At 38.8% G+C, this 22,723-nt stretch overlaps 2 protein-coding genes across 3 annotated transcripts; one reads left to right on the top strand and one right to left on the bottom strand.

The window, feature by feature from the left end:
• The first annotated feature begins 6,994 nt into the window (after positions 1-6,994).
• Positions 6,995-15,998, top strand: LOC113112295 (L-threonine ammonia-lyase). 2 transcript variants are annotated; one of them, XM_026277727.1, is made up of 12 exons: positions 6,995-8,037; positions 8,800-9,154; positions 10,169-10,285; positions 11,256-11,497; positions 11,675-11,840; positions 11,940-12,039; positions 12,109-12,184; positions 12,337-12,462; positions 14,088-14,255; positions 14,637-14,694; positions 15,141-15,235; positions 15,715-15,998. In XM_026277727.1, the coding sequence occupies exons 1-12, from the start codon at positions 7,430-7,432 to the stop codon at positions 15,749-15,751; spliced, it is 2,148 nt and encodes a 715-aa protein (XP_026133512.1). In that variant the 5' UTR covers positions 6,995-7,429; the 3' UTR covers positions 15,752-15,998. The 2 variants fall into 2 exon arrangements, with proteins under 2 accessions (XP_026133512.1, XP_026133513.1); XM_026277728.1 differs by lacking the exon at positions 15,715-15,998 and having other exon boundaries at positions 6,998-8,037; positions 15,141-15,307.
• A 344-nt stretch (positions 15,999-16,342) lies between these two features.
• LOC113112294 (transmembrane protein 254-like) lies at positions 16,343-22,416 on the bottom strand. The gene is made up of 5 exons (XM_026277726.1): positions 22,297-22,416; positions 19,068-19,209; positions 17,731-17,834; positions 17,593-17,652; positions 16,343-17,436 (listed from the first exon to the last, which is right to left on the bottom strand). The coding sequence occupies exons 2-5, from the start codon at positions 19,155-19,157 to the stop codon at positions 17,313-17,315; spliced, it is 378 nt and encodes a 125-aa protein (XP_026133511.1). The 5' UTR covers positions 19,158-19,209; positions 22,297-22,416; the 3' UTR covers positions 16,343-17,312.
• Positions 22,417-22,723: the final 307 nt, after the last annotated feature.

The raw sequence follows: 22,723 nt of genomic DNA, 5'->3' as shown, positions 1-22,723 counted from the left end.
ATGTAAACTAAGAATTTATAAAGGAAAAAGTTATTAATTAGTAAAATGTAAACTACATTTTTCACCCCAAAAAGTAAACAAAATATTGCAAGTGTAAACTCAAAGTTTAGAGGGGAAAATGTCACAAATGTGCAGGATGTCAACTTAGAATTTAAAGGGGAAAACTTAAAATTTTGCAAGATATAAACACAATTTATAGGGGAAAAGAACCAAAAATTTTCAGTGTAAACTCAAAATTTAAAGGAAAAATAGTAACAAATTTGCAAGAAGTTAACTAAAAAGAGAAAAGAGACAAATTTACAGTGTAAACTCAAAATGTAGACAGAAAAAGTCACATATTTGGAAGATATAATCTAAAATATATATATATATATATATATATATATATATATATATATATATATATATATATATATATATATATATATATATATATATATATATATATTTTTTTTTTTTTTTTTTAATGCAAGGGGCAAACTTAGAATTTATATAAAAAAATCATGTAAAATGTAAACTCTTAAAATGTAAACTCAGAATTTAGAGGGAAATGTTACACATTTGCAAGATCTAAACATAGAATGTAGATCAAAAAGTTGCAAATTTGCAAGACGTAAACTTTCCATTTAGAGGTACAAAAGTCTAAAATTTGCAAGATATAAAAAACTAATTTGCATAAAGTAAACTCAGAATTTATTTGCAAGGGCTAAACTTAAAATTTACATCAAACATGCAATGTGTAATCTCAAAAAAAGTCACAAATTTGTAAGATATAAACTCAGAATTTAGATGCAAATGGTAAAAAATGAGCAATAAGTTTATTAAAAATTTAGAGGAAAAAGTCACAAATTTGCAAGATGTAAACTTAGAATTTAGAGAAAAAAGCCACAAATTTTCAATAAGTAAACTGAATTTAGTGGAAAAGTAAACTCAAAATTTTGAAGAAAAAAGGCACAAATTTGTCTAAGAAAAAAACACAGAATTTAGAGGAATAATGTCAGAATGATGAGATAAATTATGAACAAGCTTCCATAGATGAGACTGGAAAAAACTAAGGAGAAATTAATGATCAAATAAGGTTGAGAAGTAAACAGAAGCGTTTGATTAATGCTGAAATAATCAGAGAGCTCTCCAGGAGTGAGAGACGAGACACGTGATCAGCCGTAAAGGACACGCTGGCATTAGCAGAGGTCACATGACGCATGACTTTCTTCAAATTGCCTTAAGACAGACTCTGGGCTGATTAAACGCTGATGGAGATCTGATGATACTGAGCTGGTTCAGTGACGTCACCTTCTCTACGACATCCATCCGGTCATGAAGAGCATTCTGATCCTGACAGGCGTTTGAGCTGCTGCTCGTCTCTGTTATACACACACACACACACACACACACACACTAGTGTTAATACATGAATTATGGTCTGAAGTCACTGCAAAACACATTAGACATCAATCACACAGCTGCACGGTTTCTGTTTGGTCCCCATTACGTATGAAATACCAGGTACACACACACACACACACACACACATGTGTCTCACGCAGCTTATACAGGAGTGTTTCCGCTCTCAGGGCTTATGTTTTATGAGTTTTCCCACTGGATTCCCACCTCCACAGTCTTTGATGTTCTTGCATTTAACTTCCTGTCGTGAGCAGCATTTTAATAGATCCTCTCTGTGTGTGCTGCAGGATGCTGTCTGATAAACACGGAGACTGACAGGATTGTTCACTGGCCTCCAGCAGCTGATCTGACGTCAGTTTATCTGCTGTTCAAGGTTCACTGACCTTCTCATGAGTCACTGACAGCACAGAAAAGACCATGGGAAATTAAGTTCAACCTGCTAAAATGTTCTAAAATATTTTTTTATTTCACTTTTATGATAAAAACTAAGAAACACAATTAGTATAAAAAAAATTAGGGACTAATGTACTATTGCAATGCATTACTTTTAAGAGTATCTTTCCCCAAAACTGATTCCAGGCCGGTCATTTTATCGAACACACTCGCATTTATAGAAAAACAGAATGATCCTGTCTCCAGCTTCAAGAAAACTTCACCCAAAACTGTCAAACCCGTATGACATTCTTTCTTCTTCAGAACACAAAAGAAGCACAGAATGATGGTTTGGGGGTGAACTGTCCCTTTAACCGCTGATGAAGCAGTAATGCCACACATTTGTTTTGTTCAACTCTTCTGGGCTTGATGGAGAGTTTCCTGAGCCAATAAAAAGAGAAAATGAGATGTGTGTGTGTGTTCATTCCATGAGCGTGAGATCACACACACATCACACTAATCACCTCTGCTGATCACGTCATCTCACACGATCAATCCTCGCTCACAGACACTGAAGATCTGCTGATACAGATGCACCTCGGGTTCTGGATGGACTCCAGCGGTTCATGTGTGAAATCTCATGTGTTTGTGCGGTTCTGTCAGTCTCAACACACACCAAATCAGAACCAGATGTTCTAGTCACACACACACACACACACACACACACACACACACACACACACACACACACACACACACACACTGAAACAGCCTCAGATTTAGAAAAGTCCCAGAGAACCAACTGAAAACACCATCATGTTTTTCAAAGAAAGCAACTGCGTATCAAACTCATAAACTACAGACCGTCGTCTATCAAACCCGACTCACCTTCAGACAATCCAGTGTCTTACCTGCGGAAATCTGACCAATGAGGAGCATCAGAAGAGCCACAGGCGTCGACCAGTGGCCCATGACAGACCTGCAGGAGAGAGACGTGACGTCTGTCACAAACACTGATGAGAAACCAACAGATAAAGAGCAGAAGCTCACACTCACCTTTGACTTGAGCTCTGAAGCGTCTCTGCTGTCACACTGTGTCTCGCTCTCGATGAAAACACAGAACAAAAGTGTTCTGTATCTGGAGGAGGAGTGCTGTGAGAGTGTGTGTGTGTGTGTGAGAGAGAGGGTGGGTCTGCTTCACGCTCTCCAGCAGGAGCGAAGCCAAACACACAGAAACATGAAGACACAAACTCAAGCAGAGAGTGTGACTCACGAGTCAAAACCAGCGGTTCACAAACTTTTTCATTTCAGCTGAAACATTTCCATGAAGCTCTAAAACATTTACTTAAATATGTTTACCGTTCTCTTTTGTCACTTAATGGTCTCATGACATGCAGCTAAACATTCTCAGTAACTGTTTTCAATATTTTGATGCTTTTTATTTTAAAATAATTTATCTGAATTTTCATTATTATCTTGTTTAATCCTGAGCCATTGACTACTCTGATAATAATATAACTTTACATGTGGTTTAAATATATATATATATTAAGTGTAAGTGCATTATTTTGATTGATTATTTTGAGAGTTCATTAGACATACATTTAAGAGCACTGAATGACACTGGTGACCAATCACAATCCAGTATTACACAGAGGCATGGAGTAAATTAGATTATGTACTAAAGACAGACTGGTCACCCTGTTATAAATCCAACTCACACAAAACTTATTATGAACACTTAGGACTGAACAACAAGAAATATTTTTGCTGATGTATTCACAAATGATCATCCCTAGAGTGTCTGCAGAAAATGATAATCACACACTCTCTCTGTCTCTCTCACACACACACACACACACACACACACACACACACACACACACACACAGTCATGATGATCCTGAGGCAGTGGATGATGGTAAACATGTCTGTCTGGATTAGACTGGAGTGTCTGTGGTCAGCTGGTCAGAGACGTCTGTCTGCAGCACTAATGAGAGATGAGGACACACACACACACACACACACACACAGAGAGAGAGAGAGAGAGAGAGAGAGAACAGAATAAAAAGAATATAATGACAAAAATTGTAGTTAGTTACGTAATCCAATATATTAAACATTTTAGCTAATCAGACTACTTTTTAATTAATTTAAGATTACTTTTGAGCTATCTCGTTTATCAAAATACTAATTGATAAAACTTTTTTTATAAAAGTACAGAGATAAAGAAAATATATTCCATTTGTTATTATTAACCACATGCAAGTTACATTACGTCAAGGTTTCTGAAACTCGGGTTTGTGAGTTACATGAGAAGCTAATAATAAATAATGTATAAAATAATTTTAAAAATATTATATAAATATTTATTAATAATATTTATTTTAAAATAAAAACAATCAAATTAAAACACTTAAAAAATATAAAATATTTTATTTGTTTGCATTGGACCATTAACCAACATCCGAGAACCGTGAAATGTGTTACTTAATTTTTAACTTGTTACATTTTATCATGGGAGGTACTTCAGGTTCATATATTAGATGTTCACTATGTACAATGTGCAAAACAATACTTAGCAACAAAAAAGGAACACCTTAGCAACCACACAGGACACCATAGCAACACCATAGAAACCACATATACACCCTAGCAACATTAATACTCCGGTTTTGTAGTCAGGCGCACTAAAGGAGCACATCTTACAAGACCAGATATTTGTCAATGGGCCGAATCTGCTGGAAAGCATTTCTTGGTTCAGTCTCCATATTGACTTCTCTCTTGGCTGGACTTCTATCCTTTTCTTATTCCTGGAATGGTCATCAGGGGGACGGAGATGGACAACAATGATCCTGCTTTGGGATCCTCTTCAGCCCTTGTTTGTTTAGTGTGATGTATTGGAGCTGTCAGGTGTGATGTCTGGGGTTAGTGCTCGTCTGTAAATCTCGTCTGCACCTGTTCGTCTGCATCATGCCGGATAAAAAGAGGCAAAAGGAAACATTTCATTACAAGCTCCATAAAACATGTCCTGCGGATGAATAATGGCAGTATGCATGAAAACACTCTGGGTAGAGTTTAATGCATTATTTTTTAAAGTAAAATGTCTTTAAACAGTTATGTTATTTAACCGTGCAACAGTCTGAAAGCAAACAGGGCAACTAACAGTGATGTGTTGAGGAGAGTGTGCTGATACTTTACCATTGGTCAGACACACCATTTTCACCTGCTGGGCCACAGAACAGCTTAAAAATCCCATAGATGCACATTGAAAGAGGAACCAAAGCCAGAATATCATAGAGACATGAGGATACAGAACACCAGACAGAAAGAAAAACCTAACGACCACACAGAACACCCTAGCAACACCTTAGCAACCACCCAGAAAACCACAGCAACATCTACCAATCACTCAGAACACTATTATAACCACATAGACCATCCTAACAATGTTAACCTAACAACCATGCAACACCCTATCAACCATACAGAAAACCCTAGCAACACTTAGCAACAACACAGAACACCCTAACAATACATAGCAACAAGGAACACCCAAAAAACCACACAGAACACACAAGTATCCATTCAGAACACCATAGTAACCACATGAACAACAGTGACATCTAACACCCCAAAACACCAGCAATATATAGCAAACACAAAGAAAACACCCCAGCAACCAGCCAGAAATCCCTAGCAACACTTAGCAACCACAAGAACACCCTAAAAATACTTACTAACAACAAGGAACACCTTAGCAACCACACATGATACCATAGCTACACTATAATAACCACCCAGAATACACTAGCAACCACAAAGACCTCACCCTAGTAACATAGACCATACTAGTAACCACACAGAACACTCTAGCAATGATACAGAACAGCCATGCAACACCCTAACAACCACCCATAAAACCCCAGCAATATCTAGCAATCACACATAAAACATCCTAGCAACACCCCAGAAAACCCTAACAATACATAGCAACTACAGGGAACAACCTAGCAGAAACCACACAGAACACCATATCAACCAACAGAACACCCTATAAACCACATATGAACCCTAGCAACACCCTAGAAACCACAAAAGCAACCCTAGCAACACTTAAAAATGACACAGAACACCCTAACAATAAATAGCAACAAGGAACACCAAAACAACCACACAGAACACACAAGTATACATTCAGAACACCATAGTAACCACATGAACAACAGTGACATGTAAAACCCTAATAACAACCCAAAACACCAGCAATATATAGCAACCACAAAGAAAACACCCCAGCAACCAGCCAGAAATCCCTACCAACACTTAGCAACCACAAGAACACCCTAAAAATATTTACTAACAACAAGGAACACCTTAGCAACCACACATGATACCATAGCTACACCATAATAACCACCCAGAATACACTAGCAACCACAAAGAGCTCACCCTAGTAACATAGACCACCCTAGTAACATAGACCACCCTAGCAACCACACAGAACAGGCAACACCCTAGAAACCACCCAGAAGCATCTAGAAACCACAAAATACACTAGTAAAACCCTAGAAACCACCCAGAATACCCTAGCAACCCCACCCTAGTAACCATACAGAACACCTTAGTAACATAGACCACCCTATTAACATAGACCACGCTAGCAACCACACAGAACACTCTAGCAATGATACAGAGCAGCCATGCAACACCCTAACAACCACCCATAAAACCCCAGCAATAACTAGCAACCACACAGAAAACATCCTAGCAACACCCTAGAAACAACCCAGAACATCCTAACAACACATAGCAACTACAGGGAACAACCTAGCAAAAACCACACAGAACACCATATAAACCATGAGAACACCCTAGAAACCACATATGCACCCTAGCAACACCCTAGAAACCACATATGCACGCTAGCAACACCCTAGAAACCACATATGCACCCTATCAACACCCTGGAAACCACATATGCACCCTAGCAACACCCTAGAAACCACATATGCATGCTAGCAACTGCACAGAACAGCACTGTGGTGGAGACCTGTGCATGGGCAAACACATTTTCTTTAGAAATTTTTAAATAGAAAATCTGGTTAAGGAATGAGATTATATATCATTTAAATGTGCTTAGATGTGTACATTAAAAACTGATGGTGAGTGTGTATATACTTAAATGAATGTTAATTGCATATATCATATCATGGTTGTGCCATTTGAGTCTGGAGCATCATAAATGTTGACTGTGAAGTCAGAGGTGATCTGTGATCCGGTCTGAGGAGGATTTGGCCTGTCCAAGAGGTCAGAGCTTGAGGTCTTAAGGAGGACACTTTCTGCTGGACGACGGTCCCAGGTCATTGTTCTCTGGGAAGCATTAAGTCCTCATCTATCCCTTTAGAGAGTCTGATTATACCACGTGAGAGGCGGGTTTAACCTGGGTCTGATACAGGAATAGAGCAGTAGGTGGAGTCCTGGAGGGCTGGAAGGGCCGGAGATACTCCAGCGTGTGATTACGGCTAATCCCTGCTTAAATAACCCTGAGCAGTAAGCTAATGTCGTGGAGGACGCCTGAGAAAGGGCACAATACTGCTGGATAAAGAGAGCACCTGCTGAGCTTCGTATTTCATGTCAGCTTGAGTCCAGGATGAATTTCGCAGCACAGATCTTTGCTAACTTTGTGAGCGACGGTTTGCCGACACATGAGACACGGAGAAGCTTTAATGACAGCGAGGAATATGATCCCTTCTGGCAGAGGTGGGAAACCGTAGCGTGTACATCTGAAACCCTTAGAGAGTCGTCCCAGTGTCCTCCTGAGAGACGTGATGTGACTGCTGTGGAGTTTCACCGGCATGTAGCAGTTCCTCTGTGTTCTCCTTCCCATCCCGTGGTTCCTCCATCCACTGATTCACACTCACCTTCCCGTAAAACCCTAGAGACGCCCAAACCTGGACCAGAACTCACACGGAGACACCAGGCTTCATCCCCATCACACATGGACAAACCCTCAGAAGATCCCGCTCCTAGAAAACCTAGCAGGTCTCAAGCTGGAGCTGCAACGAGGGTTGATGCTCCTCAACCCGCTTCTAAAGCTCCCGGTCCTTCTCCTGTAGAACCAGCAGAACCGTCCTCATCCGTAGCTCTCCCTCCGTTCCCGCAGCTCACAGAGAACGCCACTCTCCTGTCGCTCCTCCAAGCTTTAGTCTACATCCTCCTCAGACTCTTCCTCACCTTCATCCTCCTCTTCCTGCCACGGTAAACATGTGAGACAGAGAGAGCTTCAAACATCTGGAAACCTTTAATAATGCATGACAAAAACCATGTAAATCCTGACATATAAAATAATGTTTTTCAATGTTAGATAAAATGTGTTTAATGTTGAGCATCTTTTTTGATCCATATAGACTGATGTAGTGATATTTATAATGCATTTCTGCTGCTTGTGCTGTAAATCAGTGAGATCTTTATAACAGATACTGATATAAACAGATCTGAATATCAGTCTATATCTCCAGTAATGAGATGAGATGTAAATGATCCGCACATATAACACAGAGATTGAGAGCTGAAGAAATCAAGGCTCCTCAGAAGATGTGAGATGTTCTGGAGGCTTGTGAAGATCATTCCTCTGCTGAGGATTACTAAATATTTTTAGTTATTCTAATATTGTGCATCAAATCCCATCCGGTAGGTGTTTGTCTATAACAGAGAGAGGCTGTGACGTGGGAATGAGGCGAGAGGTCAGTCCTGCAGAACTGGGATATTAATAGACTTCAGTGCTGGACACACATGACCAGAGACACTCAAATACTATTAACTTCACTTAAGCATCTGTACTTGGCTGAGATTAATTTATTATAAACCCTGCTGCTTACATTAACATTTATTTATTTAGAGTGACTTGACAACTTGTCATTAGAGTCACAGTATTTCTAGGGCAGGTGTAATAGAGTAGAGAAGAAATGCAGAACAGAAGAGAAAGAGATAAACAGTTACTCTCTGTTTTTCCTCGGACAGTGCGGAGCAGCGCAGAGGATCCTCTAAACCCGACTGCTCCTTCCACAGCGGCCCGTGTGTTAAAGACGGCCACATCGGGAACGGACGCCCGGGCCGCCGCTCCACACTCATCTGCCCGGAACGCCTGAAGGACTTCGGAGCCGAGGAGTACCTCAATGGAGACGTGAAGGTGTTCGAGAGCAGTGTTTCAGAACCACCGGAGGTCCAGTTAATGTCCACACCTAAACCAGCCGTGAAGAAGAGCAGCGAGAACAAGACTACAGCTAAAGATCCTCCTGAACATCTGCGCTTCGAGGACATCAGCGCCGCTGCCTTCAGACTACAGCAGGCTGGGATTCAGAAAACACCCTGCACGGTACCATACACACACACACAAACACACACACACACACACACACACACACACAGAGACACACACACACACAGAGACACACACACACACACACACACACACTCACACACACACGTTTGTTTTTGTATAAAGTGTGTTCATCCCATAGGTGTAATGGTTTTTATTCTGTACAAACTGTATATTCTATCTCCCTTCACCAACCCTACACCTAACCCTAACCCTCACAGGAAACTTTGTGCAGTTTTACTTTCTCAAAAAAACTCATTCTGTATGATTTATAAGTGTTTTGAAAAATGGGGACATGGGTTATGTTCTCATAAGTCACTCTCTCCTTGTAATACCTGTGTCATACCCATGACATTATACAGAGTTGTGTCCTGATATGACACAAAAACAAGAGCACACACACACATTCACTCTCACTCTCTGTCACACACACTCACATTCACTCTCACACACACACACACGTGCACACACACATATTCACTCTCACTCTGTCACACACACACTCACACTCACACACACACACACGCGCACACACACATTCACTCACACTCTCTGTCACACACACACACACACATTCACTCTCACTCTCTGTCACACACACACATTCACTCTCACTCTGTCACACACACACACACACATTCACTCTCACTCTGTCACACACACTCACACTCACACACACACGCGCGCACACACACATTCAATCGCACTCTCTGACACACACACACACACACATTCACTCTCACTCTCTGTCACACACACATTCACTCTCACTCTCTGTCACACACTCACACGCACACACTCACACACACACATTCACTCTCACTCTGTCACACACTCACACGCACACTCACACACACACACATTCACTCTCACTCTGTCACACACACACACACACACACATTCACTCTCACTCTGTCACACACACACACACACACACATTCACTCTCACTCTGTCACACACACACACACACACACACACATTCACTCTCACTCTCTGTGTTGTGCCCGCAGTACTCCAGACTGTCCAAACACTACGGCATGGAGATCTTCCTGAAGAAGGAGCTCCTGCACTACACAGGTTCAGTAAAGGAGAGAGGAGCGCTGTACCTGCTGTCCTCCCTCACACAGGTCAGACTTCAACACACACACACACACACACACACACACTTCAGTCACAGACAGAGCATCTGATGCAGAAGAAGACTGACTGTAGACTAGATTCAGAGCTAAGGTCTTGCAGATAAACAGCTCACTGTTATATCTTGTGATTTAGTTTCAACTTGTTTCCACTGTTATTGATGGCCTCTTGACATACAGTATATTATTATCAATACTAAACACACGAGCACATATTAAATATATGATGAGATATGATAATAATGTGTCAAGAAACCAGAAATTAAATTACAAAGTGCAAGCCTTTATTATCATATTATATGCAATTTTCTTAAACTAAAACTCATACTTCAATGTGTTATATGTGGATTTTTTGTAATTTGTAATAAAAAAAAATCTGACATATTATTGTAAGATTAAATATAATATTATATATAAAAAAATTACAGGGCAGTTTTTTTCTATATGTAATTTTAATATTAAACATATACAAATTTTAAAATTAAACATATAACAATCCAATTTATATTATATTTCATATGACAACATGTGAGAAGAAACCAGGAATGAAACTAAAAAAGTTTTATTTTCATAAGTTTAATACATGATATTTACTGTAATTTTATAAAAAATAAAACTGAATGATATCATGTAAATATAATACCATATGCTAATAAAACAGCAATACTGTGCACATTTTTCTAATTTAATTCATGGTTTCTTAAAACCATTTTATTACAATATTAAATATAGCATCATACTGTATATTGCATGTATAACAATAAAACTGATATTATAACATGATGTGTCAAGAAACTAGATATTAAATAGCACAAATGTGCACAGAAGTGCTCAGTTTAATTTGCATTTATTAAATGTTCTATATAATGTATATAAATAAAGAGGGAGTTGTGTTGTGTTGGCACATGAGTGTAGTGTACACTGTTCAGTGAGTGATGAGTGTGTAATGTGACTGTTCCAGGATCAGCAGAGGAAGGGTGTGATCGTGGCCACTGACTCCAGCTTCTCGAGGGCCGTGGCGTTTCACGCGGTGGAGCTGAGGATCCCGGTGTTCGTCATCATGCCGGCGTACAGCTCTCCTCCTCGTCTGCGCACGTACAGAGACTACGGTGCGATGGTTATTTCCTACGGCAGCACGGCACGAGACTCCATCAACCACGCCAGACACCTGGCCCGAGAGAACGGATACCTGTGTCTGGAGGAGTGAGTGCACACCAACCCTCACATCTGAGGAGCACATGTTCAGAACCTCTTAATATCTTCATGCGTGAGAGCTGCAGTCGATGCAACTGTAAGACATGAGGATATTAAGATGCTAACACGGTAGACACACTAACAGTCTGAGTGAGAACAGATCGGATCCATCTCTCTCATCCGCAGGGACGACAGCGCTGTGTATCTGGCAGGTCTGGGATCAGTGGGTCTGGAGATCTACGAGCAGGTGCCCAAGCTGGACGCGGTCATCGTTCCTGCAGGTGGACACTGTGGGCTCCTGGTGGGGACCGCAGCTGCCATCAAACACCTGAACCCGCGCATCTCTGTCATAGTGAGTGCAGTCTGACGGAAACGGCTCCGGCTTCACGCTGCTCTTGGCCAGAGCTGAGGGAACTCATGCATTTATCCTGTCACGCCGTGTCTCTAACAGGGTGTAGAACCGGAGGAGTTTCCTCTTCTGCTGCAGTCGCTCAAAACAGACGCTCCCATTAAAGACCTCTCCTGCAACCCCAACGAGAAACTCTACAGAGGTAACCCCCTCAAACTAACCGCTGTGTCCTGAGAGCGCTCTGATGTGTCTGCTCTGATCGCTCACACAGATCTGCTGGATCACGCTCTGGACACACACTGCTTCCAGCTGGCCAAGAAAACCGTGGACAAAGTCATCTCTGTCAGGTATCACCGAGGTTTCCTATCGAACTTGACATTCATGCATTTCGGGTGACAGGTTTATTCAAAGCAACTTACATTGCATTCGAGATTTGTTCGTTCTTTTTTGTAATGTGGGAGAATTATTAATGTGTTCACTGTCTGGTGTCTCTCTGAAGGGAGGCGGACGCTCTGGTGGCCATGCTGCGCTTCCAGGAGTACGAGCGCTCGACCGTGGACACAGAAGGAGCTCTGGGTTTGGCTGCAATCTTAGCTGGACATCTGCCAGAGCTGAAAGGCAAAAGGTGCTCAAAGCCCCTCACTCACTTTACTACCCTCCTGACCGGCTCAGTGTCCACCTGGACTCTTTCTGGTCAGATCTCATCATGTTCGTGTTGGTAAACTGTCTATAGAGCTGAATCTCCTTCAGAAAACAAGCTCTGGCTCTGAATGCATGTAACACACACTACATTCATTTGTACTATATTTACAACAAGGTCTCATTTGTTAACATAATTTTATGCATCGGCTAACTAACAACATTTTTACAGCATTTATTAATCTTTAATTGTAAAAATACAATTGTAGTTTGTTCATGTTAGTTCGTTTTCTAATATGAGCAGATACAACTCTATAATAATTATTAGTAAATGTTAAAATGAACACTACATTTATGTAAATGTAATCTTTTACATCTATGCATTTGGGAGACACTTTTGCTGCATTGAAGGTGTACATTTTTCTGTTCGTGCTTGAGAGTTTTTCTGGGAATAGAACCCATGAACTCATTACGAGCACCGTGCTTTACTGTTTGAACTGCAAGAAAAAACATGCAATCAATCAATCAATACAAATTAAGACATTTTTTAATATTCAAACATTTTTTAATAATGAAAGTTAGTTTTTAAATATTTTAAAATATTTAAATACTTTTTATATTATTAAAACTTTGTGAAAAGAAATGTTAAAAAAATAGTTGTTAATTGTTAATTTTTACTTTTTTTTGCCACGTGAGAAGTTTTAACGTTAAGGGTTAATAAATTAATTTTATTCAGCCATTAAACCATATTTAAGAAATGGATGAGTCAAAAGAATCAATAATATTAATTGAAACATTCAAAATGATATTATTTACTTACTGTTTTTATCTTGTTTTCTAGTATAAATCTAAACATTCTTGAATCAGGATGCATTTACTCGAGAAGCAAAATTAAATTTTGTTTTCTGAAAAAAATAAAATAAAATTACTTTTGCCAATGGGGTAAGAAAAATAATCTTAATTTATAGACAAAACAAGGTTATTTTTCTTGCCCCATTGGCAGATATTTTTCCTTGTTTTAAGCAAAAAAGTACAAAATTTGAAGTCAATTATTATATTAATTAAACAACATATAAATATATCTAAGTGTCATAATTGTTTAGATTTCTATAATTCATTAGCATGTGTTTGCGACATAAAACGGGTTGATTTTCACACTGGTCTGAACAGAAACAGCAGACTTTTTGAAAAATGCTAATTCATTCTCTGCCAGCAGGAGGCGCTCTCAGATCAGCAGAAATACAGCGGTTTCTCCGAGAAAAACTCTTTAATTTAGTTGTATCACATTAAAGGCAATAGAAATCTTTTGACTCATCCCTTTCCTTAATAAAGCAGAACACAAAGCAGCGCAGCACTAAATCTGAAATGTGTAGTACTCGTCTATTTAATGATCAATCATCGCCTTTTGAAGTTTAATACTCACACTAAGCCGTATCGTAATTCTGGTCTTTCAGTCCCCAAATCCAAGATCTCCTGAAATCATAATTAATATGTACAATTTAAGGCTTTAAATTTGATACAACTACATTTAAGAGTTTTTAAGGACCCATGGAAACCCTGTGTATAGAAAAGAAAAGAGATGAAAATCTGAGTGTGTGTTGTGTGCTGCAGGGTGGCTGTGGTGGTCAGCAGTGCTAACATGGAGCTGGAGCTGCTCCTGCAGTGTGTGGAGCGAGCTCTGGTTCTGGACGACAGAGTCAGTCGCTTCACCGTGCAGCTGACCGACCGGCCCGGAGACATGGCCAAACTCCTGGACCTGCTGGCCCGAGAGGACGTCAGGTGAGAGATGACCAACAGTGCTCTGGAGGAACAGAACAACATCCGTCACACAAACCAAACCCTTTTCATTACATTCATGCATCACGCAGATGCTCTTATCCAAAGTGACTTGCTTTGCATTCAAGCTGTTATCAGTGCATGCATTCCCTGGGAATCAAGCTACTGTTGAGAATAAACTGATTAAAAATAATAATGCTTACTTTAAATGCAATGTAGGTCGCTTTGGATAAAAGCCAATCTGCAAAATGCAGCAATGTAAATGTAAGGACGATTAGTAGAACTGTTAATACACTACAGCTTTATTCTTTTATACATCAGTATTCTCCAGATCCCTTCACTAACTAACTAACTAACTAACTAATTAAACTCTCTCTCTCTCAGGTTGCTGGATGTTTGTCACAGACGCTACAGTGATAAAGCCGAGCTCTTCAAAACACAGGTCAGAGGTCATCTGATTCACACTAACGCCTTTGAGCTGATATTTTAAGATGATATTTCAGTAATTTGACAACATATTCACATTTTCACAGTTCTCTGATTTCACATGATATGAAGTTACTAAATAAATGTAGTAAGTGTTTTTTGAAAAAAAAAATTCTCTTTTTTTTATTTATATTTTCATATTTGTATTATATTTATATTGCATTTTAATAATATTTTAGTACGTTTTATAAAAAAAATATTTCAATATTATTTTTAATTATATTTTATTATAAATTTTTTTTATTATATTTAAATTTAATTTTAGTTTTAATTTAAAGTGTTTTTTATGTACATTTATTTTGATCAACTCGTGAACTCTCAATAGAGAGCCAGTCAGACAGAATGACACACGAGGGTTTGAGCGGCTCTCGACTGAAGAGCTGACGGTGATTGTGTTCTCAGGTGGAGTGTGTCGTACAAGTGAGGGATAAAAGTCAGAACTCACAGCTGCGCCGGACGCTCTCAGACCGATACCCTTCACTGCACTGGCTGGAGCGGTGATCAGACACACACACACACACACACACACACACACACACACACACACACACATACTCACTCACACACACCCACACACACACACACACACTCACTCACACACACACACACACACACACACACACTCTCACACACACACACACACACACACACACACACACACACACACACTCACTCACACACACACACACACTCTCACACACACACACACACACACACACACACACACACACTCACTCACACACACTCACACACACACACTAAATGACTTAAGACATAAAGTCTTTCTTTCTGAAAACTTAAACAAAATTAAGTGATTTCATGCAAACAAACTAAAATATCTGTAGGTCAGAACAATAAACTTGTTTTCCTTTTGAACGGAGTTTCTTTTTCTTTCCACATTGGCAGATCCTTCATGTCTTAAGTCATTTTCTATATTGATTTCAGAGTGTTAAGATATTTCTGTTGTTTGAATAAGCACCCAGACCGAGCGTCTAGAAGACAAGACAACGTGACTGAAATACTCTCAGTGATGCACATGAAGCACTGAAGATCTAAACCTGTTGAGCCGCGAGAGTACATGTGACTCCAGATATAACTGATTCATTATTATTGGTCGATCAAGAATGTCTGTCTTTATGGGAGGAGGGCTGTTGTATATAGCTTTATTTACTGAACTCAATGAATGTGTGATTGAATCTAGCTGTTTTGACGTCTGCTGTATTTGGCTTATGAATATAAAGCTCATCCTGTATATAATCACACTCTGTCTGCTGTATTCTGTGGAGATCTAAAGGTTAGATATTATATGTGCCACATCATTACAACACGTCTACATTCAGACTAGGGCTGTTCATTTAACATGTTCATTTTGTGTGATTAAAAATAATGCATTCAAACAAACTTTTGTCCAGCAACTATACTGTCCCTAGCAATAATTGTATAGTTTTTGCATGATGATGCATTTAAAAGTTAATGGCCGCAAACAGACATTTATAAAAGTTCACATTATTGTTGCAGATGAAATATATCACAGATAACATTAAATGCATAATCAGGCTAAATCCTGTATATTGAACAACAGATGACAAAAAAAAACAAAAAAGTTAAATCAGAGCGTTTATTTCCATTTCTTTAAAATGACCGCAGATGACCATTATTACAGGAGAATGTTCAAAGTTGAAAATCAAAGACATATTATTGAAGCACTTGTTATAAAACCACACAGTATCACTTTACTTAAAGCCTTTCATATAATTAATTGTAAAAGTATTATTTATGCATTAATTATGCACCTTATAATGCACTGTATATTCATATGAATAATTGTAACCAGAGTTATAATACATTATAACACTCATTGTTACACTTTAAAAATGATAATACCTTAAAACATGACAAACCACCAATGTTAGATGCTAAACGCAATATGCAAATATTATGATGCATTTTGATTACAATTAATTATTTAAAAGATACGATGCATTACATTATGCATTATGAATATCTTTATAATGCATTATGAATAAAGGCTTCAAGTGTTGCCAAATCATTTAAATTTTTCCCACTTCAAAATTGTCATGTTTGATACAGATTTATCTTGTAAATATTCATGAAATGCATCTAATCTAGCAGTTTCAGAGCAAAAATAGTTTAAGAGCAAATCCTACACCATTTTTCCCCATGTACAGGAATAATTATTATATCTTATATGGAGTATGGGTGTCTGAATCTGTCTGGATGTTTCTCTGTGTAACCTGCGAGCGTTACATTACAGGAGATGAGACACTAGATCCACTCTAACTCTTCAGTCCAGGTTAGCTTGTATAATAACAGTGTGAGGTTTGAGGTTCATGGTTCTTGAGATGTGAGCTGAAGTGATCTTCTGTGCTGAGAGACGTTACAGTACTGAACCAGGATCAGGTAAAGCAGGCCTCGAGTGATTTAACCTTCAGAGAAAGACTGTTCCAGAATCAGTGAGGTGGATGTGACTATTCAGATGTAACCTGCAGGTGATGGATGAATCCTCTGGAATATAAAGGTCAGTGTGCTCTGGGACACGAGCTCTGGTGTGGGTCACTGGCGTTTGGGTCGGCCGTCCGGCTTGTATCTGATCAGAAGACCCAGAGACGCGAGACCAAACAGAAACGTCTGCGCGAACCACAGCAAGCGTGCGGACGAGCTGTCGATGCCTTTATCACTGCAGACACAAACACACGGATCAATACAAAACATCAGCGGAAATTGTTTAAAAAAAGTAATTCAGTCATCAGGAGAGAAATCTGCACAGGTCCACAGATCTGAAGGTCTGTACTGCCACCATGTGGTTGAAAACATGAAACACACAGGGTCTTACCTGCAGATCTTCAGAGCAAAAACACCCTCGAACAGATGGATGACCCACGTCAGAAACCATCTGAGACACAGAAGAGAGAAACTAACATCAGCGAGGGCTCTGAGCTCTCCGTATGAATAACAGCGCTCGCTCACTTACCCATAATACATCACAGGATAATGATAGTCCACGAAATGCTTGGCCAGAGCACCGAGAGGACCCAGACTGCTGTATGGGACGTCCTGAGGCCAAAACACCATCCACTAGAAACCAATGAAACACAGTCACAGCAAGAGAACGAGAGTCCTGGTTTATACTGATTTCATTTGAATGGACACAATCATACGGTGTCTGATTACTCCAACTGATACAATACAAGACTGATGACACATACATCTAATAAGATAAGGTAAATAGTGTCTTTAATAAACTTAAAAAGTGTCCTAGAAATCAGTTTAAGGCAAATATCACAACTGATAGAGCACTGTTGCTTCAGAAAAAATAACATTTACATTTATTCAGAGAAGTGCATGACTGATTTGTCTGTCTGAAGGATGAGCACATGTCAAGCCGTGTCTAAAGGTCCATCACAATCACAGTCTGTGTCCAGCTGCAGACCACATCATCTCTGATTCAGCACAGTTTCAGCTGAAGATCGCTTCGGAGAGCTCTGAGAGTCATCATCACTCGTTCTGCTCGAGCTGATCATGTCTTCACTGTATGATAACTGTAGTTCTGGAGGTTGATCCCAGATCAGCGTGAAGCGGAGGAAATGATCTGAGGCTCACTGTTACACTGACACACGTTCACACTCTTCAGCGTAACTGATTTCTGGAAAATCATTCAGAAACATTCATGAATCTGAAAGACTTCCACAGAAAACTGCTCCTGATTAACTACTTTATATATAAAATCATAATAGTTGATAATTCAAACCACAAATCCCCTGTAGCTCATTCATGAATCTCTGGCATAATGTCATATTTAACACACTTCATGATTCTAGTAATCTAAAAATAATAACGTTACATATCCTAATATGATAATCGTGACAAACATTAACAGAATACAATTCTCATGTTAGAATATGGTTTTACATGTATACGGCTTTACTACAAAAAAATTTTTTCGAATGTATTTTTTATATATTATATATTTTTTATTAATTTATTCGTTTTTACCAGAACGTATAAATAAGTTACATGAATGGGGATATCACATATATAAATACACTTATAATTTATAACATATATTTATGCAGTGCTTTAGTAAGAAAGCGGACTTTGCTCAAGTGAGTAAAACTGAGGTAAAGTTCAAAACGGTCCTGTTCTTATTATTTCTTCTTGTCAGCATGAGTTTGCACATTTTCAACAGAGAATCGTTCATTTCATTTGTTTCAGAAGTCGAACGGGTTTTCTGACGGTAATATTAAACATTATTCGGAGTTTCAGGAATTCTCCACAGAATGAATAATTCATAAAAGTTTAACAGCTTACCGTGTAAAAACTCAAAAACCCCGTCACGACCACCATCCAGAAGAGACTGGATCTCCTGAAGTACGAGCCACCGTCACTTTTAGCCATCATCAGTTATTATCAGGAACTTAACACCAACTGAACTACTGTAAACTAGTCTCCTCTCAAGCCGCGTCCGAAATCGCATACTTCCATACTATATAGTAGGCGAAAAAACAGTATGCGAAGCAAGTAGTATGTCCGAATTCTCAGTATTCGAAAAACAGTAGGCGAGATGTACCCGGATGGCCTACTACTTCCGGCCGAATTCCGTAGTATGCATAGGATGGACACTTCTCTATCCCATGAGGCACCGGGAGAGGGCTCGTCATACTCATATTCGAAAATAACGGAAAATCTGAGGATCGTGACGCCGCTGTTTTGAAGTGTAAGTACCTTATGGATAAACGCTGTTCATTGTGGTTAAAGTGTACTTGTTTAACATAATCCAAGTAAACGACTGATTTGTTAAAGCTTTACACATTGTAAACTGATGAGACTACTTTGTAAATTGAGTTTAAAAATGTTTAATAATCATTATCGATCAGAGGCTGTGCCTCAGCTTGTTAAGGCTGCTTTCTACAGACGGCTCGTTAAGTAATTTAATGATATAAAGTTACAACATTTTAAGTAATTGAAACGAGTTAATTTACATTTTACTAGTGTTGATATTTTGATTAAAAAAATGTTGGATAACTTACAAGGCAAACTATTGTTAATAGGTGCCTCAGTTTGATCATAAATCATCAGTAATGTGTGAATCCTGTTCTGATGTTACAGAGACTGATGAACACAATCTTGTTCTCATCCACTGATGAAACCCAATTCACTATTAATCTTAACTACACACACTCTTTACATGTATTTATGTTAGGATCATCACTGATTTATGCTTTGTTTTTTATATTATAATATGAATTTCCAGGTATTTCCAGTTGCTATTTTGTCAGTTGCAAAGTACTTAATAGCAAATAACTTTTGAAGCAGTTGTGTGCACTGATTTTGTAGCAGTTTTCAGTTGTTTTTTTTTTAACATCTGAAGAATGTTGTCTTGAGAATGGGTGCCACACTTTAGAGAAATACCCATACAAATTATTATCTTCATGTATTTATTTATTTTTCATTTCTACATGGATAAGAGCACAAAGCTTCAGACAAAACCACATTAACATAAAGTAGTATAATAGAGCTTAAAGCAACAGCAAAAGGGAATTTCTTAAGACGTTTCTATAATAATGTCAGGAAAATAAACTTCAGCAGCTTCATTTCAGTAACTGTAGATGAGGACTTTATATTTGGGAATCAAAAATGAGTGAAAAAAAGTGGAATTCAAAAATATAACCCAGGGATAAAGTAATACATATTTTAAAATTAAACTTGTTGTAAATATGTTGGTATGATATGTTATGTGGTATGTTTCTAGATTTTCAAATTGTAAAAATTTCATTTTCAACCGTAATATGAATTCCCAGTTATGAGTGTAATATATTTGTGTATATATAAATACACACACGTTTAAATTTAAATACTTACATGTGTATTTATACATATTTATGTGATTTAATAGTATTTATATTTCTTAAATAACTAATATATGTATATCTTGATTTGACAGTCTTAAAATGACCTTCACAACTTACACAAGCTTAAACAATAGCACTATGAGAACATGAACTGATTTGCAGAGTCTTAACCTGTTCGACTGTCCTACAGGTAATCTGCTCTTGAAGAGCTGCACACGGTCGTCTGCTGTGACACAGCTGTGGTCCGTTTGTCCCGCACATGCTCTCCTGTGCTGACTTCTGTGTTTTGGGGTTCCAGTGTATCATCGTCATGATCCTCCACAACTTCTGGATCAGCAATGTCCTCATTCAGAAGACGGAGGTTGTGGAGCACTGCACAGCATGCAACAACATCTGCACAAAGGCAGAACTCACTTCCAGGGCCTTGAAGAAGAAGATGGAGCACAGCTGGTCTTCATCATCTGAAGGCTCTCTCAACAATGTTCTGTGCACGAGCATCATTGGTATTGAATCAAAGCTGTGCAGGATTGTGTGTAGACTCTCTGTCTGCTGTGATGAGGCAGATGAACACTCACACAAGGACACACACACCATCTCCCAGGATGTGTTTTCCTGCAGGTGGATAGGCCTCCAGAGTTCTTCAGCACCCTGGCATCATACACAGACCCGGGATACTCAACAAAGATATCAAGGTACTTACCATGGTGGTGACCTGCAGCTGAACAGAATGAAACCACTTCCTGTTGAAATAACATTGGGCTTCACTTGCTGCTGGTTCGGTTTGTATGTGACAGCAATCTATTGTGTCAGCTACCAGAAGAAAAGCTGCTTCCACTGCCTCCAGGTCATCTGTGGTGGAGAAGGCAATCAGCCTCCTCAAAATCCCCATGACAGACCTGACCTGCTCATTCTGTGCACAATGTTATGCAGCTCTTGGATGTCAAAAGCCAGTGATAGCAGCCTGTATGATGCTGTTCACAGTCTGTAAATATGTAGTTTTTGTTTTTTAGAATAAAATTTCAATAGGTTACACATTTTTTGCTGATATATCTATATCTAACTATATATATTTATATATGTGTGTATATTGTCTATAATGTATATATTATGTATGTATTTATGTATATATTGTGATGTGTGTATTTATGTGTATATGTGTGTGTGTGTGTATTTGCCTAAGCATTCATTCAAGTTTATTAATTTATGTTCGTTTTGTGTAATTTTATTTGTATTTATTTATTACAATAAATTACTTTATATCCTTACATAAAATCAGTCTGTCATTCTGTTCACAGCTGTAGCTGCTGTTATTCTGAGGTAGAAAATTAAAAGCTAAATTTATATTTAGTAAAGGATTTACAAGCTGTCAACGAAGGCATGATCTGCGAACAGCTGACCGACGCCTGCTTTGAATTGTTAATTCAAACGACATAAAAACGCAGACGAAAGCGGTAAGAAAAACGAAAAACATCACCGATGTTCGCTCAGTAGATTGGGCTCTTTAAATTTACGCGCTGTTGTGACGACGTATGTCACGTGACAATGCCAACATGGCGGATGTAGTACGTCCGAATTCCATTCATACTACCCACATTCATACTATATAGAACGTACTTTTCTAACGGTCGAGTAGTACGTTCAAATTCAAATGTAGTACCCAGTACGCAGTATGCGATTTCGGACGCAGCTTCAGACTCTCGACGGTCAGCTGTCCGTCAGCCAGTAACCATAGAGATCGCTCAGCACCGGAAATGACGAACCGCAACACAAAATAAAAGTCATGCATTTAACCATAGACATATACCTAGACGCCTCATTAGCCGCTTTGAGCCGTTGCCGCGATACGTCAACGCGTCCGCCATGTTAGTGAGGTCAAGACTGCCTTAAAACAAATGAAAGTAAACGGGGGAGCTGCGGTTTTTACTGAATAAAAACACCACGTTGTCACTTATCAACCGATTTCAGAGGTTAAAAAACAGTTAAAAAAAAAACTTTGCCTCCAGTTGTTTAGTTAGATTTGGAAAATTATTAATTGAAAGCTCACATTTGTCTCACTTGATAATTTCGTTGATTTTTTTTTCGTTTTAAAAATCTGTTAATTTACTATAACTGTGA

Source organism: Carassius auratus, chromosome 13 (genome assembly GCF_003368295.1).
Source record: "Carassius auratus strain Wakin chromosome 13, ASM336829v1, whole genome shotgun sequence".
Classification (NCBI taxonomy): domain Eukaryota; kingdom Metazoa; phylum Chordata; class Actinopteri; order Cypriniformes; family Cyprinidae; genus Carassius; species Carassius auratus.
The sequence above is the reverse complement of the archived record's forward strand: the minus strand, read 5'-3'. Positions and strand labels throughout refer to the sequence as shown.